Source organism: Hyperolius riggenbachi, chromosome 2, assembly GCF_040937935.1.
Source record: "Hyperolius riggenbachi isolate aHypRig1 chromosome 2, aHypRig1.pri, whole genome shotgun sequence".
NCBI lineage: Eukaryota > Metazoa > Chordata > Amphibia > Anura > Hyperoliidae > Hyperolius > Hyperolius riggenbachi.
In genome coordinates, this window is record NC_090647.1 from 561,827,026 (window position 1) to 561,844,871 (window position 17,846).

General features: G+C 45.7%; 1 protein-coding gene across 1 annotated transcript in view; it reads left to right on the forward strand.

The window, feature by feature from the left end:
- LOC137545167 (uncharacterized) overlaps positions 1–17,846 on the forward strand; it is a 68,413-nt gene that overhangs the window by 21,076 nt on the left and 29,491 nt on the right. The window contains exon 4 of the mRNA XM_068266281.1: positions 11,345–11,442. Within this exon, the coding sequence (XP_068122382.1) occupies positions 11,345–11,442 (98 nt within the window). The remainder of the gene's footprint in view (positions 1–11,344; positions 11,443–17,846) is intronic.

Genomic DNA, 17,846 nt, shown 5'->3' on the forward strand with positions numbered 1-17,846 from the left:
TATAAATTAGTAATCAATGAATTATTCATTGCTTTTAATGTTGTTCTCTATATATTATCATTATGAATAACTTCATGCATTATCTAATATTTATAATTAATTATTTATTTATGATATTTAATATGTATAATTTATTAATGTTGTATTATACTTTATTTATTACTATTTATCTATTTTTTCACCATCAGGTTATTTTTTCACCATCATGCCCTTATCATCCCGCCTGATTCTCACCATATATACCATTACATTTATTTACATAGCAATCACTAATCTCACTATAGAACCAAATGGTGCGCTTTTTATTGATTAATAATGATCATATTTATTGTCCAGGCATATATTGTTAATATGACTTTAATATAATCTATAGAAATTCATTTTTCACTTTTATTTAGTTACAACTGAGTATATACAACAGAATTAGTTTCTCCACGATCTTCTTCTATGATGGAAACATTATACAGCACTTTGGCGCCCTCCTGTGGCCATAAAATAGCTGCTACGTAAGAATGGGAAAGGAATATCACACTTGCTAGTAACAAACTTGGCCAGAACGGCCTCAGACGTGATGACGTCATAGCACCGCCCAAGGGCAGAGGCAATCTGCCGCTCTGTAAATCCTCATTAGTCTATTTAAAGAGACTCCGTAACAAAAATTGCATCCTGTTTTTTATCATCCTACAAGTTCCAAAAGCTATTCTAATGTGTTCTGGCTTACTGCAGCACGTTCTACTATCACCATCTCTGTAATAAATCAACTTATCTCTCTCTTGTCAGACTTGTCAGCCTGTGTCTGGAAGGCTGCCAAGTTCTTCAGTGTTGTGGTTCTGTGATGCATCTCCCCCCTCCAGGCCCCTCTCTGCACACTGCTGTGTGTTATTTAGATTAGTGCAGCTTCTCTCTGCTCTATTATCTTTTACAAGCTGGATAAATCCTCCTCTAAGCTGGCTGGGCTTTCACATACTGAGGAATTACATACAGGCAGAGCTGTCTGCACTCTGCAGGAAGAAACAGCCTGACACTTCAGTGGAAGATAGCTGCAGGGGGAAAGAAACACACAAATGATCTCTTGAGATTCAAAAGGAAGGGTGTATACAGCCTGCTTGTGTATGAATGTATTTTGTATGTGTGGGCATACTGTACATCAACCTACTTCCTGTTTTGGTGGCCATTTTGTTTGTTTATAAACAAACTTTTTAAAACTGTTTTTAACCACTTTTAATGCGGCGAGGAGTGGCTAAATTGTGACAGAGGGGAATAGGAGATGCCCCTCACGCACTGGTATGTTTACTTTTGTGCGATTTTAACAATACAGATTCTCTGAACGAAGGGGCCAGCGCTGCCTCTAGAGGCGCCCCGAATATGGCATACAGACTGCTAGGGTAAGTGTAAACTGACTCCCCCACAGGGTGAAATGTTCACAGCGCACTTTAGCATTACTTATACCTGTCACCATATATAGATGTCTGTGCTCACAGCGCTGCAGGCTCTTCATAACACACTCTATGGGTATCATTCATAAAGCATTTCCGCATGCGGAAATGCTAAAAACAGCTGACTTTACCGACCACTCGGCAAAGTCAGCATTCATAAAGGCTCTTTCCGCATGAAAAAATGACACTACCGAGCAGAGTGATAAATCACCGCCTTGTGCGGTGATTAACGGAACAAATGTAGCAAAATGTTAATTCATAAAGAATACCGCCAGCGGTGGCAGGTCGGAAAGTCCCGCTCCCTCTGATGTGGCGATACCAATGCAAGTGAATGGAGACACACAGACCTCCCAGGCAGCTGCAGCAGAGCGGAACACGGAGAAATGTATCAACTCGGCAGCTTCCGTGTCTCCGCCTGCCTACCGCCAGCTTAGTTCGGGGAATCTCCGCACTGCCACCGCACCTGGATACTTTTTTATGAATGCCCACCCAGAAGTCTAAAGTACCGGTTGCGGAGAAGAACGGTGTTTTCCCGCACTACCGACAGCCTCTTTATGAATGATACCCTCTACTCTCCTGGTAACTTATAGCACTTGTTAACATCATGCTTACTTTTCTCCACATGAGAACATCCCAGTGTTTATAGCACTTTACAGTTCATATTTCCTCCAACCTCTTTATTACAATACCTATAATATTTTTCAGCGCTACATATGTATATGTGCCTTTGCATTTGTACTTTGTAACACTCTACAAGTGTATTCTATGCGAATCCTCTTACCCCACACTACACCACAGTGCAATTGTAGAAACCAGCATACCTGAGCATACTTGTATAATGATTTTGATATAGTTATGATTACAAAGAAAGAATTTAGCGTGAACATATATATAGATTTAAAGGTACGGATACACAAATGTTTTTAGGTTTAAATAGCATAATATTTTTATAGATAACCATATCTGTAAGGATAATGGATGGTCTGCTAGTTGGTGACCCAACATAAGGAGCCCATAAATGTGCCACTCATTGTGATATACATCTCTGACTGCGTGACAGTCAGACAGCTAGTTATGCACTTTATAATTATTGATTTGATCATTTATTTAAATACATATGTACAATTATGTCAGACTGGTATTACAGTATATAATATATTATATGAATTTATTATTTTTTTATTTTATAGTATATTGTGCGTGTCATATTTTACAATGCTATTATATTTTATGTGTGTATATGTGCGGCGTACTGAGCGCCTCTCTTTGATATCTGTAGGCACTTTTATTTGGCCTGAGGAAGTGGGTATAGTCCCACAAAACGCGTTGCCTGTGCTTAATATTCAATTAAACTTCCTTACTTAAAGTGAGTTTGTAGTCTGAGGTAAGCCACCTCAACCTTTTTTCTTTTTATTGATTTTAAAGTATAATAGCGCAGTATGAAAATAAAAAATAAGGGAAGGAATAAACTGATACTTAAGCTCAGGTGAAAGTGTCCTTTTGGAAAAAAAAATGCTAAGTCCTTGGTTTCAGAATCAGGCAACTCGGCGTCAAAGTCCAAACAAGCCGGATGCCAGCATGTCCTCAAGCTGGCAAGGTTGTAATCGGGATGAGGTTTCAAAGTGGAGGACACTGATTTTGGGTCCTCTGCCATTTTTATACCCCTGACACAGTAGGAGGGAGTGAGGGCGGGAACCACACACCCCCTTAGAACATGAGATGAGCCCTCCCCCTTCTCCTGGGGACCAAAAATCATATCTAACCATATATGGGCTCTATCTCACAGAACCGCACAGGTCAGGGCAGATTTACTAACATTTTCAGGTCAGTCCGGAATTATCCAGCACCATGATACCAAACACGAGGGGTAGGACCCCTGTGGTATCACCAGGTCACTTTCGAACTGCCTAACAGACAGCCCATAACTCAGAATGTTCTGGAACCTTCTCAGTACCAGTGCCAGGCAAGGTCCGACACATTCTGCGATTTTGAAGGGCCTGGAAGCTTTGCAACACAGGAAATATGACAAATATAGCAGTTTATGATTTATCTTATAACTAACAGTTCAGCAGGAGTTTAAAGTTGCCAGCTGGAGAGATTGCTGGTCCTTTGAACCCCTCAGCTCAGAGCTCACGTGACAATTCCTGCTGAGAATGGTGCCAGCTTGGCTACAGTAAGATCCGCTTGATGAGCTTCTGCCAACCCTGAGGTGTGCAAACTTGATTTATGAGGGCCCTTAACACAGCTGGGTGCCTTGGCACTTCCTCTGAGAAAGTGCCTGAATGGCTTTGGCCATTTGGTGTTAGGGGAGCAAAGTGGTCTTTTAAAAGAAACAAAAAAAAAATGTAATTCTGAATGTCATTCTGATCGCTGCAATGACTGCACAAATCTAACCGGGAAGCGATCAGAGAACTGACTGCGCAATTCTTCCCGAATCGCCTGTATTTCTCACCGCTGTTCCTTGACAGCCCTCCCTGGGGTGGAGGCATATAGACATACATTCACAAGATGTGTGGCGTTGCCGCTAATCTGGCTGACTGGTCTCGAGCTGCCGGTACGGCGGGATAACTCATTGGAGCCTGCGGCTCGGTTCATCTGGACATGTCGCTGTCCTTTACCCGAAGGATTGACCCAACATGGACCGTTCTGGACAGAGAGTTTGCGCCACCACATTGGGATGTGGCGTCTGTCAGGACTGCTGACAACGGGCAGTAGGTTGGGTAGGTCAACAGCCAACCCACGCAAGGGCTTCTTGGTAAGTGGCGGTGGACCTAAGGGAACCCTGCGGGAATCCCTGGACCTTTCCAGCTCCTGACAGACGATACAAGCCTTGCAGTATCTTGCTACATCCCTGTTCATCCTGGGCCAATAAAACTGTTTTCGAATACAGGCAAGTGTCTTGCGGACTCCCAAGTGCCTGGCCAGAGGGCTGTCATGTGCAGAGTGCAGCCCGTGGCCCCTGAATGCACTCTGTACCACAAGCCACTTGGTATTTGGATGCACTTTCCCTGTAGTGAGCTGCACAGCCTCACTGTACAGCTTCCCATTTTCCCAATATACCTTGAAAGCGGCCCCGTCTGCGAGGGGCTCAGAGGCTTGCTGCCTGAGTGCCTCCAGGCTTGGGTCACTTTGTAGCGCTGCTGTAGGTACTTATCCGTTAGCCGGGCGCATCCGGCAGGTGGCGCTAATTACTATTCCCCCTCCAGGCCGACATGGATAGTAGGGAAAGATGTAACTCTGGTGGAGTTTTGTCGCCACCTGCCGGATGCGCCCGGCTAACGGATAAGTACCCTGCTGTGAATGCAGCACTGGCAGTTTCAGCCAGCTGGCTCATGTCACATGAGGTCAGCGGCTGAGAGTCCTCACTTCTGGGGTCAGCACTGAACGAAGAGTCTGGCACTGAGCCCACAACCCTTGCAGCACTCTGGGTGACTATTGCACAGGCACAACATTACAATCATTGACATTTTTCACATCATTAACACATGCATTAATGACAGTGACAGGTACAGTAACCTTTTCATCACAGACAGTTGTATATTAAACACAGGTACCTTTGATTCAGGTACTATTGAACCCGGTACCCCGTATTTTTCGCCATATAAGACGCTCCAGGAATATAAGACACACCTAGGTTTAGAGGGCAAAATCCAAGGAAAAAATGTACCATTTCGTTCTTACCTTTGCTAAGCCTGGTACTTTTGTCCAACCCACCCACATTGAGAACATCTGTGCTGAAGACCCCATGTAGAAGGTTGTGCTATTGCTAATGTATTCTGCCTTCAATACTCCCCAACTTTATTCACCCTTACCTAAAATAGTGGGAGCAGGACCTAAGATCCAACCCTTGAAGATGATCAATGGGATTGGTGCTTGGAGACCCTATCTAAGGGAAGCATGCAATCCACCAACATGGAGGTCTCTATCAGACTCCTCCATCAAATCTATCTGGTTCCCCATAATTACATCTTATCGACTAGACAGGAGATTTGCTATGCTTCTGAGGGTGTAGAGTTCCAGGAACTGTTCCATATCTGGTGTTCCTTTCTGAGGGTCTTGTGCCTATTGGGGAGGATCCGCACTCTCATAAACAAACTATTTACTAAACCTACCCCCCTTGACCCCAAGATTTTCCCTTTGGGGCTCTCACCGTACTCTATTCCTCACACACAACACGTATTGACCCAATCCATCGTAACGGCAGTAGAGACCCATATCGCAGCTAATTGGAACACCCCTAATCTCTCATATCTGCAAGTGGTTGATAAAAATAAACACACCTTCATTTGTGAGCACATCAACGCCACAATCTATGACCGGATCCTCCAATTCCATCAGGTGTGGGACCTTTTGGCTTTCCAAGGGCCTCTCTGGAGATGTATAGAACCAACTGAATCTATAGCTGGAACCTAATTTCCTTTCTTACCCCCAATTAAGGCTTTTGTGCATATTCTTGCTATGTGTTCTTGTTTCATAGACTGGACAATCCGAGGATGTCATGACTGCAGGGTTAGAGTGTGACCTCCTCTGTGGGCAGTTAGTGACCATAACATCTCACTGCAACATACCTTTAAATGCTGCAGCCAAGCCCCTGATCTCCATCAGCATTATGCTCCTTGCAGAGTTGCAGTCAAAGTTCTACCATAAGTCAGCTGTGCTTCCCGCTCAGACCAGGTCTCCCTCTGCTTTGCTGTCAGTTGCCACTGGCCGCCTGCACTCTGTAAGACCTCCTAATCACCGGTGGCCCACAGAGATGAGAAAGGAGAGCAATGTGTGGTGACGCACCGTATGAATCAAATACAGGAAGTGACATCACTGCTCACGTCCTGTATTCAAATACAGGAGGTATACGGCGTGTCACCGCACATCGTTCTCCTCTCTCATCCCTGCATGTTGCCGCTCATCGGGAGGTCTGGCAGTGTGGGCAGCCAGCGGGAATAGAGGGACGAAATTGTATGATCCGGCAGTCTGTGTGACGGGCAGCGTGGGAGGTCTGATTAAGTATGCGGCCGCCGGCGAGAATAGAGAGAAGGAATGGAGCGGCTGTGCAGCCGGAGACCCAACAGTCTGTGCAAGTGGGCGACAGGCAGTGCACATCTGTGTGGGCAGGCCACCAGGGCTGGGAGGCAGCATCGGTGGGGTAACTAGCAATCGCCCCAGGCTGCCCAGCGCCCAAGGCAGTGGCCTGTCCACAAATCCAGCCCGGATTGGCATACTAAGTTTATTTGTAGGTTACTTTTGTCTGTTTTTTTTTTTTCTACAGTGTTTTGTCTTATGTGATTTCTGCAGCCCATACAGGCTGTATGTATGAGGTTTATAATGAAAATTGGCACTCTGTACCTAATAAGAGTTTGAAACTCACATTAATCATCATTACATCACAATTGTGGTGGATCGTGGGAGTTACAAATAAGTGTCCAATCAGAATATGACTTAGAGTCCAAGCTGGAACTCTACGTCATATTCTGATTGGACACTTATTTGTAACTCATCTATTGTGATGTGAGCTGTACTCTGCAAACAAATACAGACAGCAGTAGCAGTCTTTTTATAATGTTATATGAAGTAAAATATACATTCAATATTTTTCACAATATGTGATCGTTGTAACTACAAGACCCCTGCACCACATTATGAGCCTCAGCCCTGGAACTTTGAGCCACGGGACAATCAGGAAAGTCACTGCAGGGGTGAACCTGAGGTGCCTGGCACCTGGGTGCAAGATTTTCTCTGGCGCCTATGGGAGTGGTTAAATTAACCGCGCCCAACCACATAACCACACCCATGTCCTGCCTAATCACACCCACACCTTCCACCTCTTTACGCATGCATGTAATACCCCATTCCTACCCCTCTTCCATGGGCTTGCTCCTGGCTGGCTTTGGCTGCCTGCGAGTCTGCTAGTCTCTGGACTGACTCAGGCTGAGAGGCTCTGCGAGTGCGACGCAGTCACACACTGCGTATTTATGGCTGCCTGCGGCCACCCTACTCTCGCTCACTGACGTCGGCTCCTCCCCCCTGCCAAGCCCAAGATGGGCTGCCTGTATCTTTCCCGTTGCGCCACGCAGCCTGCCAGTGTTGCCACCCTTTCACGTTATTTTTTACTGACAAATACCTAAAAATTTACTGACAAAAGAATTATTTTTACTGACAAAATTTCCCCACTAAATGCACATAAGAGACCGCTTTTCACCAGTAAATGCACATAACAAGAGACCGCTTTTCACCAGTAAATGCACATAAGAGACCGCTTTTCACCAGTAAATGCACATAAGAGACAGATTTTCACCAGTAAATGCACATAATGACAAACAGCCAGTGTCCCCAGAATATGTAGCCAGGGGGTATATGTGCCCAGCATATGTAGCCAGGGGGTATATGTGCCCAGCATATGTAGCCAGGGGGTATATGTGCCCAGCATATGTAGCCAGGGGGTATATGTGCCCAGCATATGTAGCCAGGGGGTATATGTGCCCAGCATATGTAGCCAGGGGGTATATGTGCCCAGCATAGGTAGCCAGGGGGTATATGTGCCCAGCATAGGTAGCCAGGGGGTATATGTGCCCAGCATAGGTAGCCAGGGGGTATATGTGCCCAGCATAGGTAGCCAGGGGGTATATGTGCCCAGCATAGGTAGCCAGGGGGTATATGTGCCCAGCATAGGTAGCCAGGGGGTATATGTGCCCAGCATAGGTAGCCAGGGGGTATATGTGCCCAGCATAGGTAGCCAGGGGGTATATGTGCCCAGCCTAGGTAGCCAGGGGGTATATGTGCCCAGCCTAGGTAGCCAGGGGGTATATGTGCCCAGTCTAGGTAGCCAGGGGGTATATGTGCCCAGTCTAGGTAGCCAGGGGGTATATGTGCCCAGTCTAGGTAGCCAGGGGGTATATGTGCCCAGTCTAGGTAGCCAGGGGGTATATGTGCCCAGTCTAGGTAGCCAGGGGTATATGTGCCCAGTCTAGGTAGCCAGGGGGTATAGGGTCCCCGTCTAGGTAGCCAGGGGGTATAGGGTCCCCGTTTAGGTAGTTAGTGACAGGAGCGCTCCCCTCCCCTCTAGCCGCTGCCGCCGCTCCCCCCTCACTTTGCCGCAGCTTCAGACCTCAATCAGCGGGCGACCCGACCAGTAAGAGGGCGCTGGACTCTATACGCTCTATATGCGGAAGTGATGTCACTTCCGCATATCAGTGCGGCGTGCTAGGTCCTAGCGCCCGCCCGCCTGATCGAGTTCTGACGCGGCGGCGCCGGCGGCTATAGGGAGCGAGCAAGCAAGCTTCGGCCACAGGGGGAGAGCGGCGGCCACAGGGGGAGAGCGGCGGCCGGGCGGCGCCTCTCAGAGGCAGGCGCCTGGGTGCCTTGCACCCGCAGCACCCGCCTAGGCTCGCCCCTGAGTCACTGAACTATCTAGAGGCTCCCCTCTACTGAGGCAAATACATTATTCTGAATCTCTTTCCCACTTCAGGTACCCCATAAAGTTGTTAATTCCTGCAAGCCGGAATTATTTGCATTTTTGATGATCTGTGCTGGCCAGCAACCTTGGAGGGAAGCTGTATAGAGTGTACAGAGCACTACTTCCTGTCCACTGCCTGTGACATCACCACACTGACTGGAGAGCCGCACTTCCTGTACAGAGGTCAGCTGATAGGGGAGGGGCCTCACTTCTCATAATTGGCAGCACAAAGGGGGCTGGGGACCTTGTTACCAGATCACTCAGCACACTGGTTTGTCTGCTGTATCCCTGAGGATCTCTCTGATCTGCTGGAAATCTCTGTCCAGGCAAACTGATCCGCTCTGCACTGATTAGGGCTGATTCACAAAACGTTTCTGTTCAATTATCTCACCTTACTTATTAACTCCCAATTTATCTCTCCTTAACTGACATAACTCAATTGATTTCTCCTCATCTAACTTAAGGTGGCCACACACCATACAATTTTTTAAATATCTGTTCAATTTAACCACTTGAAGACCGCAGTGGTGACCCCCCCCTAAAGACCAGGCTAATTTTTGCATTGCTGGGCTGTGCAGGCTTTTCAGCCTTCTGCACAGCCCAGCTTAGGTGCTCAGCGATCGGACTCGCCTCCTTTTTTTTTTTGTCCCTAAGGGGACATGCCGCCGGAGGGGTCAGATCACTGCAGGCTTTGTTTATTATTTTTTTCACATGCCTCAGCGAGGCTCTCCCTCTCCCCATCCCCCTCCCTCCCCTTCCCTCCTCCCCTCCGTGAACTAGGATTGGAACAGGACGGCGATCTGTCCTGTTCCGCCTCGAGGCCGGGGACAGGGCCGGCGCTACCATAGAGGCAAAGGGGGCAATTGCCCCAGAGCTTGTAGGGGCCCCCAGTGGCTACAAGAGGAAAAAAAATTTCAAATCGGCCTTATAGTTTTTGAGAAAATCGACCTTTGAAGTTTCAAAGGAAAAAAAATACACATTTAAAAACCTGCCGACTTTAATGGTTAATAGCAAATCCACCTTAAATGCTAGAAACCCTAAATTTGCAGGATACCGTATTTTTCGGCATATAAGACGCACTTTTTCTCCCCTTAAAATGGGGAGAAAAAGTCACTGCGTCTTATATGGCAAAGGCAGGGAATCCCCGACTTCCGAATGCCCGCCGATGCAAACCGTCGCCACGTAGGGGATTCCCTGCCTGTGTGCGTCCTCCTGTCACTTCCATGTTGTCCTCCGCATGTCTGTACTTGGCTGCCCCCGCATGCTGTCTAGCCCCCGCTGTGTGCTGCCTTCCACCCCCGTGATGTTTGGCCCCAGCTGTGTGCTGCCTCCCCCTGCGTGATGTCTTCGCTTCTGTGCCCGGCTGCCCCCGCATGCTCTCTGGCCCCCGCTGTGTGCCCGGCTCATGCTGCCTGACTCCCGCTGTGTGCTGCCTCCCCCCGCGTGATGTCTGCCCCCCCGGGTGTGTAGCGTCAGCTGCTTACGTGTCACGATGACGTGTCATGATGACGCGTCATTAGAAGCCCGGCACTAGCAATAGAAGCCCGGCAATTATGATAAAAATGATTGGAAACTCTGAGAAAATTGCTTGGGTGTGTATGTTAATAAATTGACAATCCAACACACCATACAATCTTTAGAGACATTGAAGAAAAATATCTGGCATTCCGGATAGATAAAAATCGAAAAAAATGGGAAATCCGATCAGATTTTTCAGTTGAATGAAAAAAAAGCTTTTCTTTTCGGGAGATCCGATCGTTTTTCTTGAATTGCCGTAAAATCAGATAATTTTATTATATTGTGTGTGGCCACCTTTTAAAGAGACCCTGAGATGAAACAAAAAAAAATAACTCATACATACCTGGGGCTTCCTCCAGCCCCTTTCAGCCTGATTGCTCCCTCGCCATCCTCCGCCTCCTAGATCTTCCATTATGGCTTCTGGTAATGCATGGCCCGGCCGCACGCTCCAAATTGGCGGATCGGCAGGAGCAAGATGCGCCTGCACGTTACTACTGCGCATGTGCAGAACGCTTCCAGGTGTGGGAGTGCGACAGGGGATCACTTGTGGCTGCACTGCACCTGTGCCGACTGGCTCCGACTAGCTGAAGTTACCAAGAGCCATACTGGAGGATCCAGGAGGCGGAAGAGGACGGCGAGGAAGCAATCAGATATTAATTTTTTTTATTTATTTATTTTTTTGTATAATCTCAGGTTCTCTTTAACTCATGATTTATCTCTCCTTATCTGTTTATCTCGTGAATTAGCTCTTCTTACAGTTAAGGTGAAAAATTAGTAAGTTTTGTGAATCAACCCAATTACCACTTCCTGAATGGTTGTATTTCCTGTCTCCCCCATGCTCCCCTCATCCAGAGACAGATCAGGTGAGACATCACCGTAGAGATGTGTTGGTGGATGGTATGTTTATCTCACATGTAACATTGTATGTATGGTTTCCTTACAGACCCTGGGCCTTCCATGTGGATGAGAAGTCACATTTCCATTGCTGCTGCTGTGGGCGTCACATTGCTGGTCGGATTGATAATCTATATTATGTATTGGGTGAGTAACAGTCACATCTCTCTGCACTGAGTGGTGAAATGAGTTCCTGGTAATGTAGAGTCTGTGGATTTGTTGAGCTCCATCTCTGCTCCTCCATCATCTCTGTAATTCTATCTATCTATCTATCTATCTATCTATCTATCTATCTATCTATCTATCTATCGGGCAGATGACTGTTTACTCACAAGACAATAATCACTCCTGTTAGATGAACAATCCATTCAGATTGACCATGCATTTTTTTTTATAGAAAGTGGGGAAAATCCACCCCATCAGACTATTCCTATTTCTTCTCATCTTTTTTTTTTCTTTTCCTCTACTCTCACTATGAAATTGAATGTATTTGGTAATGTATGAGGTACAGAAGCAGTTATTGGTTGAGTGTTGAGCAGGTGGGCTCTCTACAAGGCTGGGGCTGTGTCTGCGGGGTGGAGATCATTGTATGCCCAGCCTAGGCTAGCGAATTTGGTCCTCTTCTGTTATCCTGAGCCATTCACAATCCTCACACAGTCTGCACCATGAAATACAAAGAGCATGGTGAGCTGGGTTACATCTCGGATGCCTACTCCATACCCAGGCTGCCACATGATTATATTGATTATGGACAGATTATCAGTATATGCCTGTTATCTGGGCTGAGTCTCTGTAAGCAGTGTTGGCTCTCGGTGCCTATTCCATGCCCAGACTGTCATAAGATTAGAAACCAACACACCTCTCAGGCACTCTTCCCCCATATGACATCATAAAGCATCAATTATATAATTAAAATATCGCATTTGATTGATTCAGTAGATTAAAACATTTTACAAACCCTCACTTTAAGAGTAACTGTCGGGCAGAAAATCAAAAATCAATTCTTTATTTTTATCTGGTAAACAAGTAATAAGGATGCTAACCAGGCAATCCAAAAGTTACACATCACTATTACTTTTCTTGTTTATAAATGATCATTCCCCAGTTTACCTGACTCTTATTTGGTACATTGCCGCACAAAGGAAGTTGCAGCGCATGCTGGGTTGTCCTTTTTTGCTTCTGTACATTAGTTAAGTCTGAGGGGAAAATAAAGAAGCAAAAAAAGACAACCCAGCATGCCCTGCAACTTCCTTTATGCCAAATAAGAGTCAGGTAAACTGGGGAATAATCATTTATAAACAAGAAAAGTAATAGAGATTTTAACTTTTGGATTGCCTGGTTAGCATCCTTATTACTTGTTTACCAGATAAAAATAAATAATTAATTTTTGATTTTATGTCCGACAGTTACACTTTAAGCCCCCAAGCCACATAAAAAAAACACAACCCTCTTTAAAAACATAACCCCCCACACACACAACATGGCATGGAGTTCCCACAAAGCAACTGTCACACACAGCTGAACTGCCTGCAATTGTCCCAACAGAACTGAGCATCCCCAGTGAATTGCAAAAAGGATGGAAAATGTATGCAATCCTCCAAAGTAGATGCTATAAAGTGTTCTGAAAGCAAGCATTTCTACTTTGCTCTAAAAGATTCCGCACAGCTTTAAAGCTACTATCCCAGACATTTTTTTTAGCAGAACATCACTGAAGTGGTTAAACAAAAGCACTTTGTCCTGCTATTCAGTTCAATCCACATCCAAACTGTAGATAACAGTATCTTTGTTTACATTCCAATCTTGTTACAATGTGTGTAAACACAGTCTAACAAGTGAAGGAGCTCTCTGTGCTTCAAACAGACGCACACACACACACGCGCATGCACACACACACACACAGTTCAGAAAAGCTCATTAGAAGATGTCAATATATAATAAAATGCAATTTGAATAAAATGCAATGCTAGCTTTTAAGGTATGATAAACTACACTTTGGGACCTTGTAATTTGTAAACAGTCAATATTACTTGTGCACAAAAGCAAATATAACTGTATGAGTAACAAAAAGTAGGAAAACACATTTTTATTGAATGTTATGTCGGAGTTTCAGACCACTTTAAGTAAATTTGAAACATTTCATAGATGCCACTGAGTCAAGGCACAAAGTTCAAAAAATAGCTAAAAATCTTCTATAATGCATTCTCCCAAAGTGGATGCTATGCAATGTATATAGAACAATTCATGGATGTCACTGAATCCAAGTGCATAGAGATCAAACAGCTATAGATCCTCTGATACCGGCCCAATCGCAGCCACACATCCTTGGGTGAAGATCAGATACTAAACCATATGATGCTTGCATATACTGGTCTTATAAATCGCAGCCACCGATCCTTATTGCATAATAATGTCACAGCAATGATGTCTGTAGAATCATAGAACAGTCTCACTCAGTTTTCATGAAGTGCATAGCTGTAGTTGTTTTTAGTTGGATTCTTATATACTATCTCCGTTCCAGAGTAAATAACAGCCTCCACAATCCCATGCACCAGATGAACGGCATGCGTCTGGCAGTGCTGGTTGTCACAGGGCGACAGTGCAGGACCCCACAAGCTGACTAGTTTTGCCGCAATGACGGCGTCATCAGAGCTGCCATATCATATTTTGTCATAAGACTATGGTGTGGTCAGTGTCATATGCCCATACACACCATGCCTGAGACCTGGGCTGCGTATGTGTCTGTGTCTGGCATATTGACTCTTATGTGCCTACTTTCTATCCAAACTGTTATTATTTATATGGGTCAGTGATACTATATTTGAGTATGTATTTTGTAGCATAGAGATTTTTTTTTAATATAATCATGTAGCATTGAAATTACCATAAATGTATGCTGTACTTGTACCTTTAACATCTATGTATATGATTTGAAACATTTAGGGTATCATTCATAAACAGGCTGTCGGTAGTGCGGGAAAACACCGTTCTTCTCCGCAACCGGTAATTAAGACTTCTGGGTGGCCATTCATAAAGAAGTCTGCCTGTTGCGGAAGAAGTGCGGAGGTTTTCTGGAGGAAGCTGGCGGCAGCGTGGCGGAAGACATGCGGAAACATAAAAGCTGCCCGATTCCCTCCCTGCGCTGCTCTGTCTGATGCTGCTTGGGAGGTCCCTCCCATTCATTTATATGTATTCCGCCCGCCTATCGCTACTGTCGAGCAAGCGGTATTTTCCTTCCGGATACCGCTTGCTCTAATCTTTATGAATGGATGTGTTTGTTACTTTTTCTAGATTAATCTAGAAAAACTCCGCACAAGGCGGAAATGTATCGCTCTGTCACCTTTTCATGCGGAAAGAGCCTTTATGAATGGGGCTTATGCTGAGTGGTCGGGAAAGTCACCGGTGTTAAGCATTTCCGCATGCGGAAATGCTTTATGAATGATACCCTTTGTGTAAATAAGAAACATTTAGCAAAAAGAAACTGGAGAAATATCTATGCAAAGCTGCACCACCCTTTCCGTTAGTTAAATATAGCAACTCGATTGACACACATGATTAAAACATTAAAAACAAAGAACCACCACCTGACGTGTATCGTAGCCTCCAGCTTCATCAGAGATGCCGACCATAAATGAACCTCGGGACAGAGTGTAACTGCAAGGTCTGTGTGGCTACTTGGGGAGTAAGGGTGCAATGTTACCTTGGCAACGCCGATGCTGACTTGTGTATCTAACTGTATCTACACAAGTTCTGAAGGAACAAAAGTAGGGAGATACCCAAATGTTTAAGGACAGAGCAATCTAAATGCATATTAAAACCACATGTATGTTAAGCACAATGCTTCATAATTAAAGAGACTCTGAAGTCTCATAAAAATCATGTTTTTATATTAAAAATCAGTTTAACATACTAGCTCTAACAAAAACGCTGCATCCCCACAGCTGAACTCTAACTAAATCCCCCCTAAGGGCCTGTACACACTGCTGCGCTTGCGTTGCGTTTTTAAAAACGCAAGGTCTTTTGAAAAATAATGAAAATCGTGATGACTTGTACACACTGGTGCGATGCGTTTTTAGAAAAACGCAATCGCAGTGCCTGCTGCGCTTTTTTAAGCGCAGCGCATGAAAAACGCATGCGCTTGCGTTTTTGCCTGCGTTTTTCAGAAGTCAGTATCCCAGAAGACTCTGCAATCTCCTGATTCCTGTTGAAATGTAAACTAGAAAAAAAACAAAGGATTCTTTAGCCAATCAGCAATTACAAGAAAAACGCAAACGCACAAAAAACGCAGGCAAAAGCGCATGCGTTTTTAAAACTACAGGCACTTTAAAAACGCATGCGCTTGCGTTTTTGCTTGCGTTTTTCAGTGTGTACAGGCCCTTACTCCCCCTGCACAATCCACAACTTTCTTAGTCGTGGATTTTGCTGCCCTGGGAGGCAGAGCTTTCAGCCGCAGCTCTGCCTCCATTCCTGTCAATCCGCGTGTATCTCCACCCCTCTCAGTGTAGAAAGACAAAGGGGCGAGCAGAGGCGGCGATCCACACTGATAAACGTGTATAGAGGCAGAGCTGCAGCTGAAAGCTCTGCCTCTCACGGAAGCGCTCCCTGCAGTGTTCCCCAGGTAGTTAGGGGGGATTTAGTTAGAGTTCAGTTGTGGGGATGCGGCGTTTTAGCTAGGGCTATCATGTTAAAGATGTTTTTAACATAAAATCATAATTTTTATGAGACTTCTAATCGCTAGCGATTTGAAAAAGCTCTTGCTAATGCAATGCTATGGGGGATTTTTAGAAAATCACATCGCTCAAGTGGGATTACACCTATAGCATTTCATTACATTAGCAAGAGTCTTCAAATCGCAAAGCGTTCAGAAAATCGCTCCTAGTGGGTTTCTGGCCTCAAGCTGATTTTACTGAACATCTTGTCACATGTCATTTTGCTAAGGGTGTTACCACATTGTAAATGACTAGTGAGGTAACTTACTGGCTAGTGAGATAAATTACTGACTAGAGATGGGCCAAACCTCCAATTTTTGGTTCGCGAACGTCCGCGGAAGGATCGGTTCGCGCAAACTTTTGCGAACCGCAATAGACTTCAATGGGGAGGCGAACTTTGAAAACTAGAAACACTTATGCTGGCCAGAAAAGTGATGGAAAAGATGTTTTAAGGGGTCTAACACCTGGAGGGGGGCATGGCGGAGTGGGATACATGCCAAAAGTCCCAGGGAAAAATCTGGATTTGACGCAAAGCATCGTTTTAAGGGCAGAAATCACATTGAATGTTAAATTGCAGGCCTAAAGTGCTTTAAAACATCTTGCATGTGTGTAGGTAGTGTACTTAGGCAGCTCCAAAAGCTGAACCCCAGGAAGGCCCCTGGCCCGGACGGAGTGTCTTCTACCTGCCTGAGAACCTGTGCCAGTCAGCTGGCTCCTGTCCTCACCTCCATATTTCATAAATCCCTGACGGAGGGCAAAGTTCCCTCCTGCCTCAAGAGGTCTACCATCATACCAATCTCCAAAAAAACGGGCATCACAGACATCAACAACTACAGACCTGTTGCCCTAACTTCAACTGTCATGAAGATCTTTGAAAAACTGGTCCTCACCCATCTGAAGGCTGCCACGGACGCTCTCCTAGACCCACTCCAATTTGCATACAGAGCCAACAGATCTACAGAGGATGCCATCAACATTAGCCTGGCCTCCATCATGGAACATCTAGACAGGCCGGACACCTATGCTAGAATCCTCTTCCTAGACTTCAGCTCTGCCTTCAACACTATCTGTCCAAGCATTCTGTATGACAACCTAGTGCGACTTGGAGTTGACCACACTCTCTGCGCGTGGATCAAGGACTTCCTCACCAACAGGAAGCAACTAGTAAGGCTCGGTAGCTGCTCCTCCCGGGAGAGAACCACAAACACTGGCGCTCCCCAAGGATGTGTTCTGTCCCCGTTTCTGTTCTCTCTGTACACAAACAGCTGCATCTCAACCACAGACTGCGTCAAGGTTATTAAATTCGCGGATGACACCACTATCCTTGGCCTCATCAGCGGTGGGGACGAACACGCCTACCGGAGCGAGATTGAACGTATCTGCAACTGGTGCAAGAGCAACAAGCTTGTCTTAAACGCTGCAAAGACCGTTGAGATGATTGTAGACTTCAGGAAGCGCCCTCCACCTCTCAATCCTGTCCTCATCGAAGGCTCTGAAGTAGCCAAGGTATCTAGCGTTCGGTTCTTGGGTACAACTATCTCCAACGACTTGAGATGGGGAGAAAACATCACCAAATGCCAAAAGAAAGCACAGCAAAGGCTGTTCTTTCTGAGGCAACTGAAGAAGTTCGGCATGCCCCAGGAGCTGATGACGAGCTTCTACACGGCCACAGTCGAGTCTATCCTCTGCTCTATCATCGTATGGTATGCAGGCGCTACCGCAAGTGACGAGTACAAGCTGCAAAGGGTGATCAAGGCTGCGGAGAGAATCATTGGGACACCCCTGCCTCCCCTGGACCTCCTCCACGCATCCAGGCTATGATCTAGGGCAAACAGGATTGCGCAA